A 16,479-nucleotide genomic window follows, 5' to 3' on the forward strand; every position below is an offset into this window, starting at 1 on the left:
GAACTTCTAAAAGCCGTTAAACAGTGCAATGACGAAAGTGGTGAAGCTAATTTTGTGTCTAAAATGGAGATGTCGGCTTCGAATTTTGTTTCCCTCTTGGAAGCTTATCTCAACCGCACCTTTGTAACTTTTGAACATGGCATATTTTTCCAGAAAGAGGGCATCTGCATTGGTTCACGTATAGCACCCATATTATGTGACATCTTTTTATCCTACTTTGACCACGCACTACAATGTGTTTTTACTTCATCTCATCCTAATGCTCTTAAAGTTTTTAGATACGTTGACGATTTTTTAGTTGTTATTGACAATAGATGCCCCTTGCCATGCCATAAAATGGTTGAGCGGCTTTTAGATGTTTTTAGAGCAAACGCAAAAGGACTTACTTTTACTAACGAGCTTCCGAAGGACAGTTCGTTGCAGTTTTTAGACCTTAACCTAACACTTAAGAGTGATCACATTTGCTGTGCGTACCTCCCTCGAGGTAAAAAAGAATTACTACAATATGACTCGACGCACTCTAAGACTGTGAAGCGTGGAATCGCCTTACTTTGCCGCAAATCGGCTCTGCGCAAGTCATGTGTGCATGTAATGTAGGCAAGTTTTTTCCATCAACTTGAGAGACTTCAAGAAGCAGGCTACCCTCAGTCTGTCTTAAATGCCGTGGTCGAGTCCCTACTACAGAAGCTGAAAACTACCGCTGCGAGTGGGAAAACGCACTCGAAGGAAAGGGAGCGAGTAAAACCAGAAGTAGTACCTTATGTGCACCGTGTGAGCCATAACCTCAAGAAGGTTGCTACCAGATATGGCATTGCGGTTGTCTTTTCGGCTCCCAACAAGTTAGCTCAATTGTGCCCCCGGATCACACGTGAGGGGCCGCGGGGCTGCCAGAAGCAGCACGCCAAACATTTCAGGGACTGCGTTCAAGGGGTGGTCTACGAAATACCCCTAGATTGCGGCAAGTCATACGTAGGACAAACGGGACGTTGTATTAATGACAGACTGAGGGAGCACGCTAATAGCATCGGCAAGAGTGAGAACGCGCATCTTCCTGCGCACTGTAAAGCCTGTCGTTGTAGGCCATGCTTTGAACGAGTATTGATTCTTGGTAGAAGTAGGGACCAAACTGCAAGGGAGTTGTTGGAAGCGTTTTATATTAAAAAGAAAGGGTCTGATTGTGTCAGCGATACATCTATCGTATTATATTCCGCAGAAATGTGCTTCATCCAAAGCATGATATCATGACCACGTTGTTCTGTCACACCTTGGCTCCCTGTGCATGAGCGGAAGTTGTATTTTCTTTTATACGTTTGTTCAGGCTGTCATTAAACAGTTGGTAGTTTGGTGCTTCACTGTCTCCCTTTCTTCTGTCCCTTTTCCAGAAATGTATTTTGCGCCACAAAGTATACTTAGGAAAGGTTGGGTAGCCCTCGATCAGAGGCACACAGCATTGTCAGGAAATTCCAATGGAAATTTGTGTTTTCCTGCATGTCACCAAACAAAACATTCAACAGGATTCCAGTGCATGAAGTTGCTGTCAGGGTACGAGTTATGTTGAATGTTTCAACCACCTCTAAACCAAATGCTGAATGTCTTCTAATCTGGCATCCATCATAAAATATCACGTCTTTATCTTTGTCAATTGTAATAGTATTAGCACCGTATATGTGCCGCTTGGAAAGCCAAAGTTCTTTTGTGTGCCCTACTTTAGGCAAGCGCGATACACAGTTTGACAATAAAAACATCCATCTATGAAGGAATTATTGCCACTAAAAGGCTTTTTTAAAATTTGTTATACTGTTTGTCGTGAGCGTTTTCTTTTTCACTGCTACTTCCACCCTCTCAAACTTCTCATCGCCTATTTAATTCCAAAGCATTCAGCGTCATCACGGTACAACGCTTGCATTCAATAAATCATTCCTTCCTATAGCCATCGAATAATGGAACGGTCTTCCGGAAGCCGCCATTTTTTAGTGTTATCCAGCTAAATTTAGGGAGTCTTTAACAGCACTTTTTATTTGATGGCTTGGGTAAAGCATTGTTTAATGCCTAGCACGCTCTCTATCTTATCTTTGGTACTGCTGTTATGCTATATTGCAAAATCAAAACATGTATAGAGCTGTGCTCAAATTTTGCATTAGGGAGTATGTAATCGTCGGTCAATTTTTAAAATCCACTTTAATTTCCATTAATTTATCATTTATTTTATTGAATTAACAAGTACAAGTAATTTCCCCTATGCTGTCTTTGTTTGTTGGCTTCATGTGATATGACGAATAAAGATTGGGCCTCTCAGTTTCTTTCTTCTCATACAGTGTGGTGTGGTTGCCATGAACATGGCAACCATACTCTTTAATGCAAAAACGTATAGCCTTCAAGATTTACAGTTGTTGTATGGCAGCCATAACGTATAAAGCATAGCCTCTCTGATTTGTATTTGTACCAGACGTGTGGTGCTTCCGGCTGCCTATTTGGGAGCACCGAATAATTCAACAATATTGAATACCTGAATTCGATCGAATGTTTGACAACACCAAATATTGTCCCATCCCTAGATTTTAGTGCCATTTGTCAATATGTCTCAATTCTGAAATTCACAGCACGTAGCGGTACTTTCTTCTCTAATTAAGCTAGTACAAAAGTGTGAGCCCCCTCTCATTTGACACTATTGTCACCAGTGCATGGAAACTAGAACAGGGTAACTTGGCTTGTGTTTTTAGTCAATGTGGCCCGGAAACAATGTTTTTCAAGCCACCATATTTGCTCTAGGTCTATTCTCAGCATGTGAAGAAACAAAGATCAAAAGGAAATTTGATAATTAGCTCACATAAACGTGTGTTATCGGTCAGACAAATTTCAAAACACAAGCAATTCGAGGGTTGCCCTCAACTCAAATTTTTGCGGCTGTAGATGCCACAGTTCACTCTCGCATGACATTATAAGGTGGTGCCAATAGCAGCAGGGTATTAGTGGAAGTCAGTACACCATGGTTGCTAAGCCTGCTCAGCCTGGTGTTCCCATGGCCTCTGCAATAGGATGACTCACATTTTGATCTGGAGGCCATGGCGTCGCTTTTGTGGTCACAACAGCATCTTCAAGGCGGCCATTAGCGTGCCATGTGCTCGGCATGTTGATGCGTCATTCACATACCGTATTTAGTCAATTCTAACGAGCCCTCGATTGTAACGCGCACACATTTTCCATGACTAAAAAAAAAGAGTACAATACGATGCACCTCGTGCTTTCATATTGAAATACTATTTTCTCTCATTTGGAAAAGACTTATTTATTCCCAATACACTAAAGTTGCGATGAATAGAAACACAAATGAAAGGAGTGTACCTTGCCGGCAAGATTTTCACTGCGCCAGTACGAGTCGTGTGGGCAATAGATATCACTCGTCGCCGCTGTGAGACAACTCCTTATTGCTATCAACAGACCAAAACATTTCATCTTCGGTACCGCCCATGGTATTCGAGATCCCGCACATATTAAAGGCCTTGTTAACCATGGCAGACGGGATCGTGCACCATGCATCTTTCACCCATCCAGCAAAGTCCTGCAGCGAGGCACGCTCTATTTTATTGACGGTGAATTCGTGGCAGTCACTGACACACCATTCGGTGTAGAGCGCCCGAATTCTATCTTTCACTGGCTTGTTCAAACAAACATCGAGTGACTGGAGCTGCGATGTCATGCCGCTCGGGTATCACGACAAGGTCAGTGTTGCATGCAGCCAGCTTGTCCTTGATGCCCTGGTCAAGGTGGCACCTGAACACGTCGAGCACAAGCATCCCACGCAGACCCAAACTGCCGCCGGGTCTCTCCCGCCAAACGTTAATCCAGTCAGCGACCAAGTCTGTGGTCATCCAACCTTTTTCATTTGCGCAAACAATCGCGCCACTCGGAAATACGATTCCTTTTGCGAGCATCTTCTATCTGAAAATAACATACGACAGCAGCTTGTGCCCATCCGCAGTGCAACACAGCATTGCGGTGACTAGATTTATCGTGGCCGGAAGACAAAACGCGCACTTGCTTCGCCCCCTTCTTTTGAACTGTTGGGATGGCAGGCATGTCAGAGTAGAGCGGCGTCTGATCGGCATTTCCAATCTGTCCGAAGTGGTAGCCGTTTCTATGGCGCAACTTCAAAACATACAGTTGAAAACTTGCACTTTCTCTTCATATTCTTCGGTCAATTTTCGGCATATCCCTATCCACCTTCGAAGAGAAAAGCCTTTTCTTTTCATAAAATTTGGCAGCCAGCACCTGCTCACTTTAAAGTCACTCCGCATTAGCCCTTTCTGTAGGGCTAACTGCATTGCCAGTACTTTGAGCAGATCGGTCGTCACAGGCTGCTGTGCTACTTGCTGCTCTTGCATGAATTTCGCGAGCAGCTCTTCTATATCTGGGAAGCGGCCCTGCTCCGATCCACTGAAACCCTTCCTTGTTGCTTTGCTGGAAAAAATGTCCTCCTTTTGTTTGCAGCAGTCCCACACGCAAGTTACGGGAACTCCGAAAGCCCGTGATGTGGCCCGATTTCCGTCCCTCTCTGCGCACATGATAACTTTCCTTTTAAATGCGGCATCATGGTGGACTCAGCGGGCCTTCGCAGTCGGCGTTTCCATGCTGACTGAATAAACGCAGAAAACAGGGAGGCAGACGGTAGACCAGGTTACACCAGCGCCTGGTTACACGTACAACATAGAGGTATGCACATGGAGGAAGCTACGGCAGCTAGGCTAGAAGCGCGTATGAGGCGGCCATTTTTTGAATGCCGATGGTGCTAGGGTAACGTGGATTTAGGGTTGTACTCGATTCTAATGCGCATGCAATTTTTGGACCCATTTTATCAGAAAAAAAGTGCACGTTGGATTCGAGTAAATACGGTAGTTACAGTTTCGCCCGTGAGTGTGTGATAATCAGGCAATGGTTGTACTAAAACGCAATGCCTTAGTTTTTTGTCCAGTGCTCACAATATTGTGTGAATGTAAGTCGCACATTACATTTTCAATCAATGATGATAGCTCATCGATTTCTCTTTTGCTTTCCCACCATAAGGAATGCTCTTTATGTTGCAGGATGGGAGTGGGTGAGCATTGACGAGGCTGAGCACATTCCCCTGGATGAGTCGCTGAGTGACCACAGTCTTTGTGTCAGGTACAACCTCTGCATCACTGGTGAGGTAAGTGTTGCTATGAAAAGCTTCTTCTAGAGCACAGGTCTTAGGTGCCCATTCCTATGGCCAGCGTCGGTGTCCCTCGTAACTGAGCAAATGAGCACAGTGAAAGATGAAAGAGTGAACGTGGAGCGTGGATGTAAGACAGCAATAGCGAGAAGAAAATTGGAAAAGGGGGTGTGGTGAAAGCATGAGAAGAAAAGCATAGTGCCACTTTACATGGGCTCTGCGGTGACTATGGCTACGAGATGGTGCCAGAGTAGCACGCATCGTCTGTTCACCGATGACGCCAATGATAAGGTATGCGAAGTGCGTCCTTCGATACCCTATATGGAAACAAAGCGCTGCATGAGTGGAGGTCTGTCGCTGGCAGCTGCTGTGGAGCGCACCCACGGGCTGCCTATCACAATCTCTCAATTAGTGATGCACTCGCACCACACTTCGTTCCGTTTGCAACGTGCTACACAAGACAGATTGTCCACACCAACCAATATATCACAAAATGAAAACACATATAGAGCTGCTCTGAAATTTCACATTAGAGAATATCGTAATCGTTGGCGAGTTTTTTTTTGCTGACTGAGTTTGTAGTGGTCCTTTAAAAACCATGAATTCCATTTAAAGGCCTTTGAAAACACCAGTGTTTTGTAAAATGCTTTGAAATTCAACTTGACTTTTGGCTAAGGTTAAGAAATTTTGTTCAAGCAATGGCTGCAAGCTCGGTACTATCTGAAAGTTGAGCCAGTCCAACCTGTTATGCAGGTTTAAGTTCGTTTTTAGTCATTTGCTCGCCAAGCCTTTAGCCTTTTCGATGGTGCATGATTTCTTAAAATTTTGCTTCTTGTTGACAACAGCATTCTGTTTTCAACCTAACAGAGTGTTGTTTTAATTCATAAAATGCTCTCTCCAAGCGTGCAAGTTCCTAAAAACTCAATTTTTTTTTTTTTTCGGAGGTTGCTGTGAATCTTATGTGCAGAAAAAAGTTAAAGATTAGCATCTTTATTGAACGCTTACTTTCGTGCCTTATGGCTCCGGATGACATGACCAAACTTTGTTTTCAGCGCCTTTGCATTGATAACTGCCACAAGCGAATGAAAGCCTTGTGTGTGTTGAGAATGTCATCATAATGCAGGTTGTCTTCTGGAAGCTGTTTCCTTACAATAGTTAAACAGACGCTGTGTTGAAATTCAAAAGTAGTGAAGTATGAGAGCTTCTGTGGCAAGCAAAAACATTTCCTGTTTAGCCAAATTATTTGTGATTTATAAGTAGCCCTCATTTGCAGTTACATGAGTTACCACTGAAATGGATGTGCTCACAAGGCTTTGATGGTTTAGGGCCAAACAATGAAATCTTCCTTATCTCAGTAAGGAAGCCTTCATTGTGATGAGGCCACCTTATGTCACTCTGAAAGCTTTCTTACTGAGGGGCCCTCGTGAAGGCTTCCTTAGTGCTTCCTTAGCATAAGGTAGCCCCAAAGCTACCTTCATGCGTCCTTACGCCGCTCCTGGCCCTGAACGAGTGCTTCACCTCACTGCATAACCACGTCACCTTTGCTTGCGCATGCGTGCTGTCGCCCACCTGCGAAGAAGCGCGAACACGGTACGTCTTGCCAGGCATGTTCGTTTCAGTAACGCGTGCGGCATGAAAGCGTTGCTAGGCGTTGCACGACGCCGGCGTTCCAGCGTTGATGGAGCACATCAAGTTTTGCACTGTAATGCGCTACTTTTTTTAAAGTTTAGTAAACAAAACTAGAAGAAAGCGTCCACACTTCTCTATATTAGCTCTGCAATTTAAAGATTGTGCGACGATACACCATTTTTTCATAGAATCATGGTGTTCGCATACAGATTTTAAGAGATAATCTCGAACCCAGGCATGCGGCAACCGCTCCTTACGTGAGGACTGGTGAAGGGAGCTCTCAGAGTACACATGCTTCCTTCATCGGTCCTTCGCTGTAAGGAGGCCTCACGTAAGGTTAGGAAGCGCTCGAAGGACAGGAACGTTTCATTGTTTGGGCCTTATACTCTGATTATATTTTACATGCATTTTGGGTTCCTATGTATTCAAACATACTACAGTTGACTTTCACTAATTTAACCTTAGTAGGACATTTATAATTGCTTCAGGTTACTTGAAAGTTGATTTGGTAGAAGCCTAGAAATGAGGACAGCAGCGAGTGATGCATATCTCCAGTTTTCGTGCGCTAAAAATGCTTGAGGTTACAAGCATGCTGCAGTAGTGTTGTTATCTAAAGCTGGCTCAGTGAGCTCGAGGCTCATATTTTCCTTTTGCAGGTTTAAATATCTCGGTGACTTATTTTGACAAAAAGACCTACAAATTAAGTTATTTGGGAAACCTTAAAGTAGCAAAAAAAATTTTAAATCTGTTAAGTGTAATACATGGTTTATTCCTGAGTACATGGATAAACTAGCATAATGACTTTTTTACATGTGTAAAAAAATTCACGCAACCATTTTTATGTTTTATATACCGTATTTTCCGGTGTATAACTCGTGGTTCTTTTTGTCAGTGCGTCTTGTACACTGGTGCAACTTATGTATGGCTTTTTCTTTTTTTTTTGAAGAAAGAAAAGTAATTGCTGTCGAAATCGGATTGGATGCTTTGGCCTCCCGCTACAGATTGTGTGTGTGCTATGGAGGTATCGGGTTCTTCTCATGATCGAGTTGCCGAGCGTAGTGCGAGAATGATGGAGCAGCATTCCAAAGTCATCATCATCATCATCATCATCATCAGCCTGGTTACGCCCACTGCAGGGCAAAGGCCTCTCCCATATTTCTCCAACAACCCCGGTCATGTACTAATTGTGGCCATGCCGTCCCTGCAAATTTCTTAATCTCATCCGCCCACCTAACTTTCTGCCGTCCCCTGCTACGCTTCCCTTCCCTTGGAATCCACTCCGTAACCCTTAATGACCATCGGTTATCTTCCCTCCTCATTACATGTCCTGCCCATGCCCATTTCTTTTTCTTGATTTCAACTAAGATGTCATTAACTCGCGTTTGTTCCCTCACCCAATCTGCTCTTTTCTTATCCCTTAACGTTACACCTATCATTCTTCTTTCCATAGCTCGTTGCGTCGTCCTCAATTTGAGTAGAACCCTTTTCGTAAGCCTCCAGGTTTCTGCCCCGTAGGTGAGTACCGGTAAGACACAGCTATTATACACTTTTCTTTTGAGGGATAATGGCAACCTGCTGTTCATGATCTGAGAATGCCGGCCAAACGCACCCCAGCCCATTCTTATTCTTCTGATTATTTCTGTCTCATGATCCGGATCCGCAGTCACTACCTGCCCTAAGTAGATGTATTCCCTTACAACTTCCAGTGCCTCGCTGCCTAGTGTAAACTGCTGTTCTCTTCCGAGACTGTTAAACATTACTTTAGTTTTCTGCAGATTAATTTTTAGACCCACTCTTCTGCTTTGCCTCTCCAGGTCAGTGAGCATGCATTGCAGTTGGTTCCCTGAGTTACTAAGCAAGGCAATATCATCAGCGAATCGCAAGTTACTAAGGTATTCTCCATTAACCTTTATCCCCATTTCTTCCCAATCCAGGTCTCTGAATACCTCCTGTAAACACGCTGTGAATAGCATTGGAGAGATCGTATCTCCCTGCCTGACGCCTTTCTTTATTGGGATTTTGTTGCTTTCTTTATGGAGGACTACGGTGGCTGTGGAGCCGCTATAGATATTTTTCAGTATTTTTACATATGGCTCGTCTACACCCTGATTTCGTAATGCCTCCATGACTGCTGAGGTTTCGACAGAATCAAATGCTTTCTCGTAATCAATGAAGGCTATATATAAGGGTTGGTTGTATTCCGCACATTTCTCTATCACCTGATTGATAGTGTGAATATGATCTATTGTTGAGTAGCCTTTACGGAATCCTGCCTGGTCCTTTGCTTGACAGAAGTCTAAGGTGTTCCTGATTCTATTTGCGATTACCTTAGTAAATAGTTTGTAGGCAACGGACAGTAAGCTGATCGGTCTATAATTTTTCAAGTCTTTGGCGTCCCCTTTCTTATGGATTAGGATTATGTTAGCGTTTTTCCAAGATTCCGGTACGCTCGACGTTATGAGGCATTGCGTATACAGGGTGGCCAGATTCTCTAGAACAATCTGCCCACCATCCTTCAGTAAATCTGCTGTTATCTGATCCTCCCCAGCTGCCTTCCCCCTTTGCATATCTCCCAAGGCTTTCTTTACTTCTTCCGGCGTTACCTGTGGGATTTCGAATTCCTCTAGACTATTTTCTCTTTCATTATTGTCGTGGGTGGCACTGGTACTGTATAGATCTCTATAGAACTCCTCAGCCACTTGTACTATCTCATCCATATTAGTAATGATATTGCCGGCTTTGTCTCTTAACGCATACATCTTATTCTTGCCAATTCCTAGTTTCTTCTTCACTGTTTTTAGGCTTCCTCCATTCCTGAGAGCATGTTCAATTCTATCCATATTATACTTCCTTATATCAGCTGTCTTACGCTTGTTGATTAACTTCGAAAGTTCTGCCAGTTCTATTCTAGCTGTAGGGTTAGAGGCTTTCATACATTGGCGTTTCTTGATGAGATCTTTCGTCTCCTGCGATAGTTTACTGGTATCCTGCCTAACGGAGTTACCACCGACTTCCATTGCACACTCCTTAATGATGTCCACAAGATTGTCGTTCATTGCTTCAACACTAAGGTCCTCTTCCTGAGTTAAAGCCGAATACCTGTTCTGAAGCTTGATCTGGAATTCCTCTATTTTCCCTCTTACCGCTAACTCATTGATCGGCTTCTTATGTACCAGTTTCTTCCGTTCCCTTCTCAGGTCTAGGCTAATTCGAGTTCTTACCATCCTGTGGTCACTGCAGCGCACCTTGCCGAGCACGTCCACATCTTTTATGATGCCAGGGTTAGCGCAGAGTATGAAGTCTATTTCATTTCTGGTCTCGCCGTTCGGGCCCCTCCACGTCCACTTTCGGCTATCACGCTTGCGGAAGAAGGTATTCATTATCCTCATATTATTCTGTTCCGCAAACTCTACTAATAACTCCCCCCTGATGTTCCTAGTACCTATGCCATATTCCCCCACTGCCTTGTCTCCAGCCTGCTTTTTGCCTACCTTGGCATTAAAGTCACCCATCAGTATAGTGTATTTAGTTTTCACTCTACCCATCGCCGATTCTACGTCTTCATAGAAGCTTTCGACTTCCTGGTCATCATGACTGGATGTAGGGGCGTAGACCTGTACAATCTTCATTTTGTACCTCTTATTAAGTTTCACAACAAGACCTGCCACCCTCTCGTTAATGCTATAGAATTCCTGTATGTTACCAGCTATATTCTTATTAATCAGGAATCCGACGCCTAGTTCCCTTCTCTCTGCTAAGCCCCGGTAGCACAGGACGTGCCCGCTTTTTAGCACTGTATATGCTTCTTTTGGCCTCCTAACTTCACTGAGCCCTATTATATCCCATTTACTGCCCTCTAATTCCTCCAATAGCACTGATAGACTCGCCTCACTAGATAACGTTCTAGCGTTAAACGTTGCCAGGTTCATATTCCAATGGCGGCCTGTCCGGAGCCAGTGATTCTTAGCACCCTCTGCAGCATCGCAGGTCTGACCGCCGCCATGGTCAGTTGCTTCGCAGCTGCTGGGGACTGAGGGCCGGGGTTTGATTGTGTTGTTCATATAGGAGGTTGTGGCCAAGTACTGCACCAGGGTGGCCAATCCTGCTCTGGTGAGGGAGTGCGTTACCGGTTCTGGTCACCGGGATCAGGCCACACTCCAGGCCTGTTTATGCAATTTTATCAACACGCGGATTTTTTTTTTTTTAATCCGGTGGAAAATTGCCGGCACCGGGATTCGAACCACGGACCTCTTGCACGCGAGGCGGGTGTTCTACCTCTACGCCACCGCTGCACCGCTTCCAAAGTCAAAGTCATCACAACTGCAAATTGCTTTCAAGATACAGCTCGTGCCACTGCGCAAACTATGCAGTTAATTACTACCAGAGTACTTCCCCTGCTGCCGCCTTCCCGCATTCTACCCTTGTGCGTGATTCGGCTCACCGTCGCATGCTTTCACGCGCACATGCAGCATATACAATGCACGGGATGATGTTATCGCCCTTAGACTTCATATGGTATGTTGCAGCAACCACGATGGCAGAAATGCACCTGGGGTGTCCATATCATTGCTTGCAGTTGACCCGGGTTCACGAAGGGAAATGTCACTGTATTTTCTTTTTTTAAGTTGCTTACCAAATGAACAGGTCCGTCTTGTACACCGGTGTGACTTATATACGCTTTATTTCTCGTAAAAACTGTCGTTTTGAGGGAGGTGCAACTTATACAAAGGTGCTAATTATACACCGGAAAATACGGTAGGTTTTAGACAGGTAGTATTTTGTAACATTTCATTTCACTTTCCATTTTGATCACGCGTTATGCTGAAGCTGTGAAACTAGCTAAGGCAGCAGTGTGGCAGCCTCCTCACCAATGGTGAAGAACAATGGTAAATGAAGTAGTAGATGGTAAGAGCCACAGTGGGGGAAGCACAAGCAAGCCCAGTGGTGCACACAAAGTAAAGGGGAAACACGCATTAATCAATTGTTAGATTGCTATACTAGATGTATATTTTTCAATGCTGCTGCTCTTGTTGGAGAACGTGGTAGGTTGACAGTACGAGGCAAATAATTCAAACAGTAAAGATAGAAAGGAAAACAATTAGTTACACAATGTGAAAGGAACAAAAAACAGTCAATGAATGAAACTAGGCAGGATTAGCAAAAGTAAACAATGAAGCAAAACTTGATCATTTAACAAAGCTTTACAAAAATTAGTAAATGCATTAGTTAGCACAAGTAAATCATCACATAAAAGAAGAAAAACGCAGAACTGGAAGCAATACAAACATTCAGGTAAGAAAGTGGCATAGTTTCACATAGCAGCATATGACATACCCACAAAATAAGTGCTAAAGCGTGTGGCGGTTGCACTCGATCGATCTGCGTGCGGCTAGGGCTTAAGGCGAGCTCCAGATCTAGCCCCACACATTCGCTCCGTGGTACTCCCCAGCCCGTAGTGCGGGAATCGAGGCTACATCGGGTTCGAACAAGTAAGGCAACCAGCGGCTTCAACTGTAAAGAGGGGCGTCCTCTGCAATAAGTAATACTAGGCTGGCCTCGTTGCCCAGGATAGTCAGGCAAACGAGGTCAGGTACTGCAGTCCGGCAGGTTAGGGGTCTGGCTCGATGGATAGATGGAAGGTAGGAGAGTCCCCTTAAAACTGGGTGATGGCAGTTGCCACCATGCTCAGCTTTTTATTTTTGTTTAAATGTGTTGGAAGTAATTAAAATTCACCATTTTCTTTAAATACATCTTCCTACACTTTTAACCTTATGTCACCTCTCTGCTTTTGAGCCACCAATCCTCCAATCGCTTTTTGCTAATTTCCACCGCATATTTATTTACATGACTATTGTTATCTCTGAACCGGAGGGCCTCGGGAAGCGTGACTCTGCCCCCATTGACATCGGGATGGATACCATCACATTTTAGTTCGAGGTGTTCTATTGCTTCTACAGATTTACCACACACAGTACATGTGTCTGCTTCTTCGTTAAATTTCTTTTTATAGCTCTGCGTTCTAAGACATCCTGTCCTAGCTTCAAAGAGTTGGGCACTGCCTCTTGAGTTATCATAAAACGCTTCTTTCCTGATCTGCTGTCTCCAGTATCGATATAGTTCCATACTATGCTTCTTTTCCATTGAATTTATCCAATTTTTACCATCCGCATTTTTAACCTGTCATTTAATGCTCTGTCTTTCTCCGTCATGTCTGCCATACTTGCTGGTTAGCCTCCTAGTTCTTTTCCGCCATTGTGAGTGAACGCTCTTTCTGTATAGGTATTTAAATACCTTAGCTGCCCACCTGTTGTCGTCCAAGTTCCTCAGGCGTTTTTCATATAGGATTTTACTCTGAGCTTTCCTTGTTTCGAACGATGCCAAGCCCATATCCCCCTGTACTGCTTCGTTTGTGGTTTTCCCGTGGGCACCTAGTGCTAATCTTCCAACAGCTCTCTGATTTACTTCTAGTCTCGACTGAACTTCTGCCCTTAAGCACGGGACCGCATTCTCGAAAGTAAGCCCTTTTACAGTTGGCATCTAGCACGCCGTGCAAAAAGGTTTTGCGCCCACCGTGCCTCATCGAAACGAAGCGTGACTTCCTAATTCGCCATGGTCATCTTGAGTGTCTTCTGGTCTGGCGGAAACCCCGCAGTGCTTATAGGCCTCCTTTGTGCGTGTGTGCGACTTTAGAGGGACCCTTTCCTCAAACTGTCAAACTCAACAGGAGAACTTCCATGAACCAGCAGCGTGAAAAAAAGAAGGACAAGCATCTACAATTCTTTGGAGGCTTGGTATAAACAGAGGCGGGGCCCTCTTTCCATGAATCTGTGCCTGTCACGTGACATCGACGGAAGCAAGATCCCTCCCACGAATGTAGAGAGTCTATTTAATGGGTTCTGAAATGTATTAACACTTCATTCTCTTCTCATCATCTTTCACCAACCTTTGAATAAAGTGTGCAAGTTTCGCACTAGAAATCGTCTCGTCTTTGCTTGGTCAGCATGGTCTACCGGATGCCTGGAGCCCGCCCACAATGCCACGCTACCCAATAGTAACGTCGGTCGAGCTTTGATAAGCAGGCGTTGCTTCAACTCGGCAGCAGTACGATATGCTACTCTGGAGTACGCAACAGCCCCGGCGCCATTACTCCCTTCCAAATACCTCTCAGTGCCTCATAGCTGTTGTACCCCACAATGCTCTATGTTTCATTATTCTGTCATCTCTTCGTCCTTTTCCTATGAGAGACTGTTCTTGCTTTTCCGTGTACCTCTACCCTTTGTTTATGCATACCCCGAGATATTTGTATTCGGCAACATGCTCTCCTCGCCACTCCGTAGACGCTTCTCGAGCAAAAATGGCGCTGATGCAGGGCGCCAGGGCCCACGTGATGCTATCAGGCCAATAGCGACGCGGCGTCGGCCTCAGTTAGAGCGCGCGAGGACGAGGCGACATTCTTCAAAGCGTGGCACTACTTTACGGAGTGTAGGGGCTTTACGTAGAGATCCTCTCCTGTGTCTATGCCTGCTCTCGACACGACCGCGACGACGCAGGGGAAAAATGGCGCGTGTGCTCTGCACATCCTCCTCCCCTTAAGAAGCCCCCCATACGTTGAAGCTGGCACCTAGGTACGCCCGAGGGGTTCGGGCGCCCGTTTGCTAAAGTTGCCGCCAAGGTTCGCGATCAAGGCAGCGTTGCACACGCCGGCTTTGAGCGTCGGGCTTGCGTTGCTGTAGCCCTCAGCTGGCAGACACTTGATGCTGACTCGAAGGTGCCCAGTTAGCGGCACTGCCTAGGCTTGCGAGGTGGATCGTAGACCCGGCTCGAAGGCGGCTCCCCGTGCCGTGCCCCAGGTGTTGGCTGCGCAAGCCGGGAGCTCGCTTGCTGGGCGCCGGTTAGCATAGCGCCTTCAGCGCCGCAGGTGCGTCAGTTGTACCCGCGAGTGCTGCAGGCAGTTCGCACGGCCATGTCTTGTTTCCTGCTTCAGGAAATTGGATTAGTCCACTGCACGGAAAGACATTGTGATAAGCAGCATGACTGGCTGGATCCGGGAACACCGTCAACGGTTGTTACGAAGGGAATAGTTGTCCGCACCATCTAGGATTCGCAGCACAGGATAATCATCGCACTGGCCCTCGCAAGTCTTTGGTCAATGCATACACCGCATGCAGACACGTTGAACTGTTCGCGCCACATTCCTGTTGTGGACTGTTTTAGGATTTTGCGAGATGATCTCGCCGCTGCCACCATTTGTAAGAGTTGGCAGTCGTAGTCGTAGGGATGAACTTGACTTTGACTGTTCGTCGGGACTTAGGCGGGCAGGATTTATTTACATATTAACATATTGAAAAAGACATACATTGACAGTCTAGCATGACTTCCAAATAGAGCCCGCAAGACAAACATGCAGCACACAGCTTACTAGTACATTGACGAGCACAGAGCACGACGACGAGCACTCACTAGCAGCCGACAATCGCTGCTTATAAGCACTCCGCTCGACGTCATAGTTCGACGTCATTGAAGATGACCCGCCCTTTTGGAGGAGGAGGGCTCACATACATGTACACACACACAGGTGCCGTGGTCTGGAGCCAACGTCAGAGGGGCTTCGTAGAATTCTGATCCGTCCCGGGTAGTATCCCGGGTAGCACATTGTCATGCGTCTTGGTCGGCGCATGGGAAGGAGCCTAGGACAACATTCCCGCGGCAACTCCCCCACCCGTAGCAGATCAGGTCCGCGTTGGGGAGTTGGGTAACAATATTGGCCCGCCGAACTCATTCGGCGCCTCTACATTCCAGAGCTGCCTTTCTCCTTGGTCGCCTCGTGTTTCGGCAGACTGTGAGGAATCGTGGGGCCCCCGTACCGCAAAGCACCCTATTGCCAAGGCAGCGCATGGCCGGTTAGTGTCGTAGTCCTCGCTCGTTCTCCGAAGGGCGCCGCCACCCCGGATTGATCAACGCACCTGCAGTGGGCTGAAATAGCTGCAGGCCGATCCTAACACTGTGTGGTTGCTTGAAGACTGGAACGACGACTGGTCGTCAATACTCGGCGCTCTGCTCTCGCTAGATGTTCGCTTCGCGGCAGGAACTAACATGGTGCCAGCATGGCCCGGACTTACAAATGGTTCTGAGTCATCGGGCTTCGCAAATATAGCAGTCGGATCACTTCCGCCTGCTGCGCAAGTTGTAGTGCGGCTGTGGGTTCGCTGTTTGATTCTGGCTGCTCTCACTCACCGGCCGCGTTTGAGGGAGGGTCTGATCTTCATCCCACTGCCCATCACGCGGCACGTAGCGTTTCAGGTCGCATACGTGTACCGGCCCGCCGATCGACTTTCCTTTCATGTTGTCGAGCCGGTAAACAAGCAAGGAAATCTCTGGCACTTGATATATGGCCAGGTCCACTTCGGTGCCAATGAGGCAGCGAACTGTTTGCTAGAATTGCTGAGAACGTGCTGGCGCCAAAGCACCAGATCGCCCACTTTGTAGCGGACGTTCCGATGCGATTGGTCATACTGCGCCTTCTGTGGTGCCCTGGCAGTGCGGTGATTACGGCGTGCTTTGTGTAAAGCTTCTGTCATCTTGGCACGTAGGTGTGTCACGTGTTCAGCTCGTGCTGCTGGCGCGACCGACATTCCGCTGCGATCCGCGAGAACTCTATCCAT

The 16,479-nt window shown here is 46.1% G+C and overlaps 1 protein-coding gene across 3 annotated transcripts in view; it reads left to right on the plus strand.

Moving 5' to 3' along the window:
• The window catches only part of LOC135900796 (endoplasmic reticulum transmembrane helix translocase), a 602,974-nt gene that overhangs the window by 359,403 nt on the left and 227,092 nt on the right, over positions 1-16,479 (plus strand). For all 3 annotated transcript variants that reach the window (XM_065430378.1, XM_065430377.1, XM_065430379.1), the window contains one exon: positions 5,082-5,185. In XM_065430378.1, the coding sequence (XP_065286450.1) occupies positions 5,082-5,185 (104 nt within the window). The remainder of the gene's footprint in view (positions 1-5,081; positions 5,186-16,479) is intronic.

The sequence above is a fragment of the Dermacentor albipictus genome, unplaced genomic scaffold (genome assembly GCF_038994185.2).
Source record: "Dermacentor albipictus isolate Rhodes 1998 colony unplaced genomic scaffold, USDA_Dalb.pri_finalv2 scaffold_18, whole genome shotgun sequence".
Classification (NCBI taxonomy): domain Eukaryota; kingdom Metazoa; phylum Arthropoda; class Arachnida; order Ixodida; family Ixodidae; genus Dermacentor; species Dermacentor albipictus.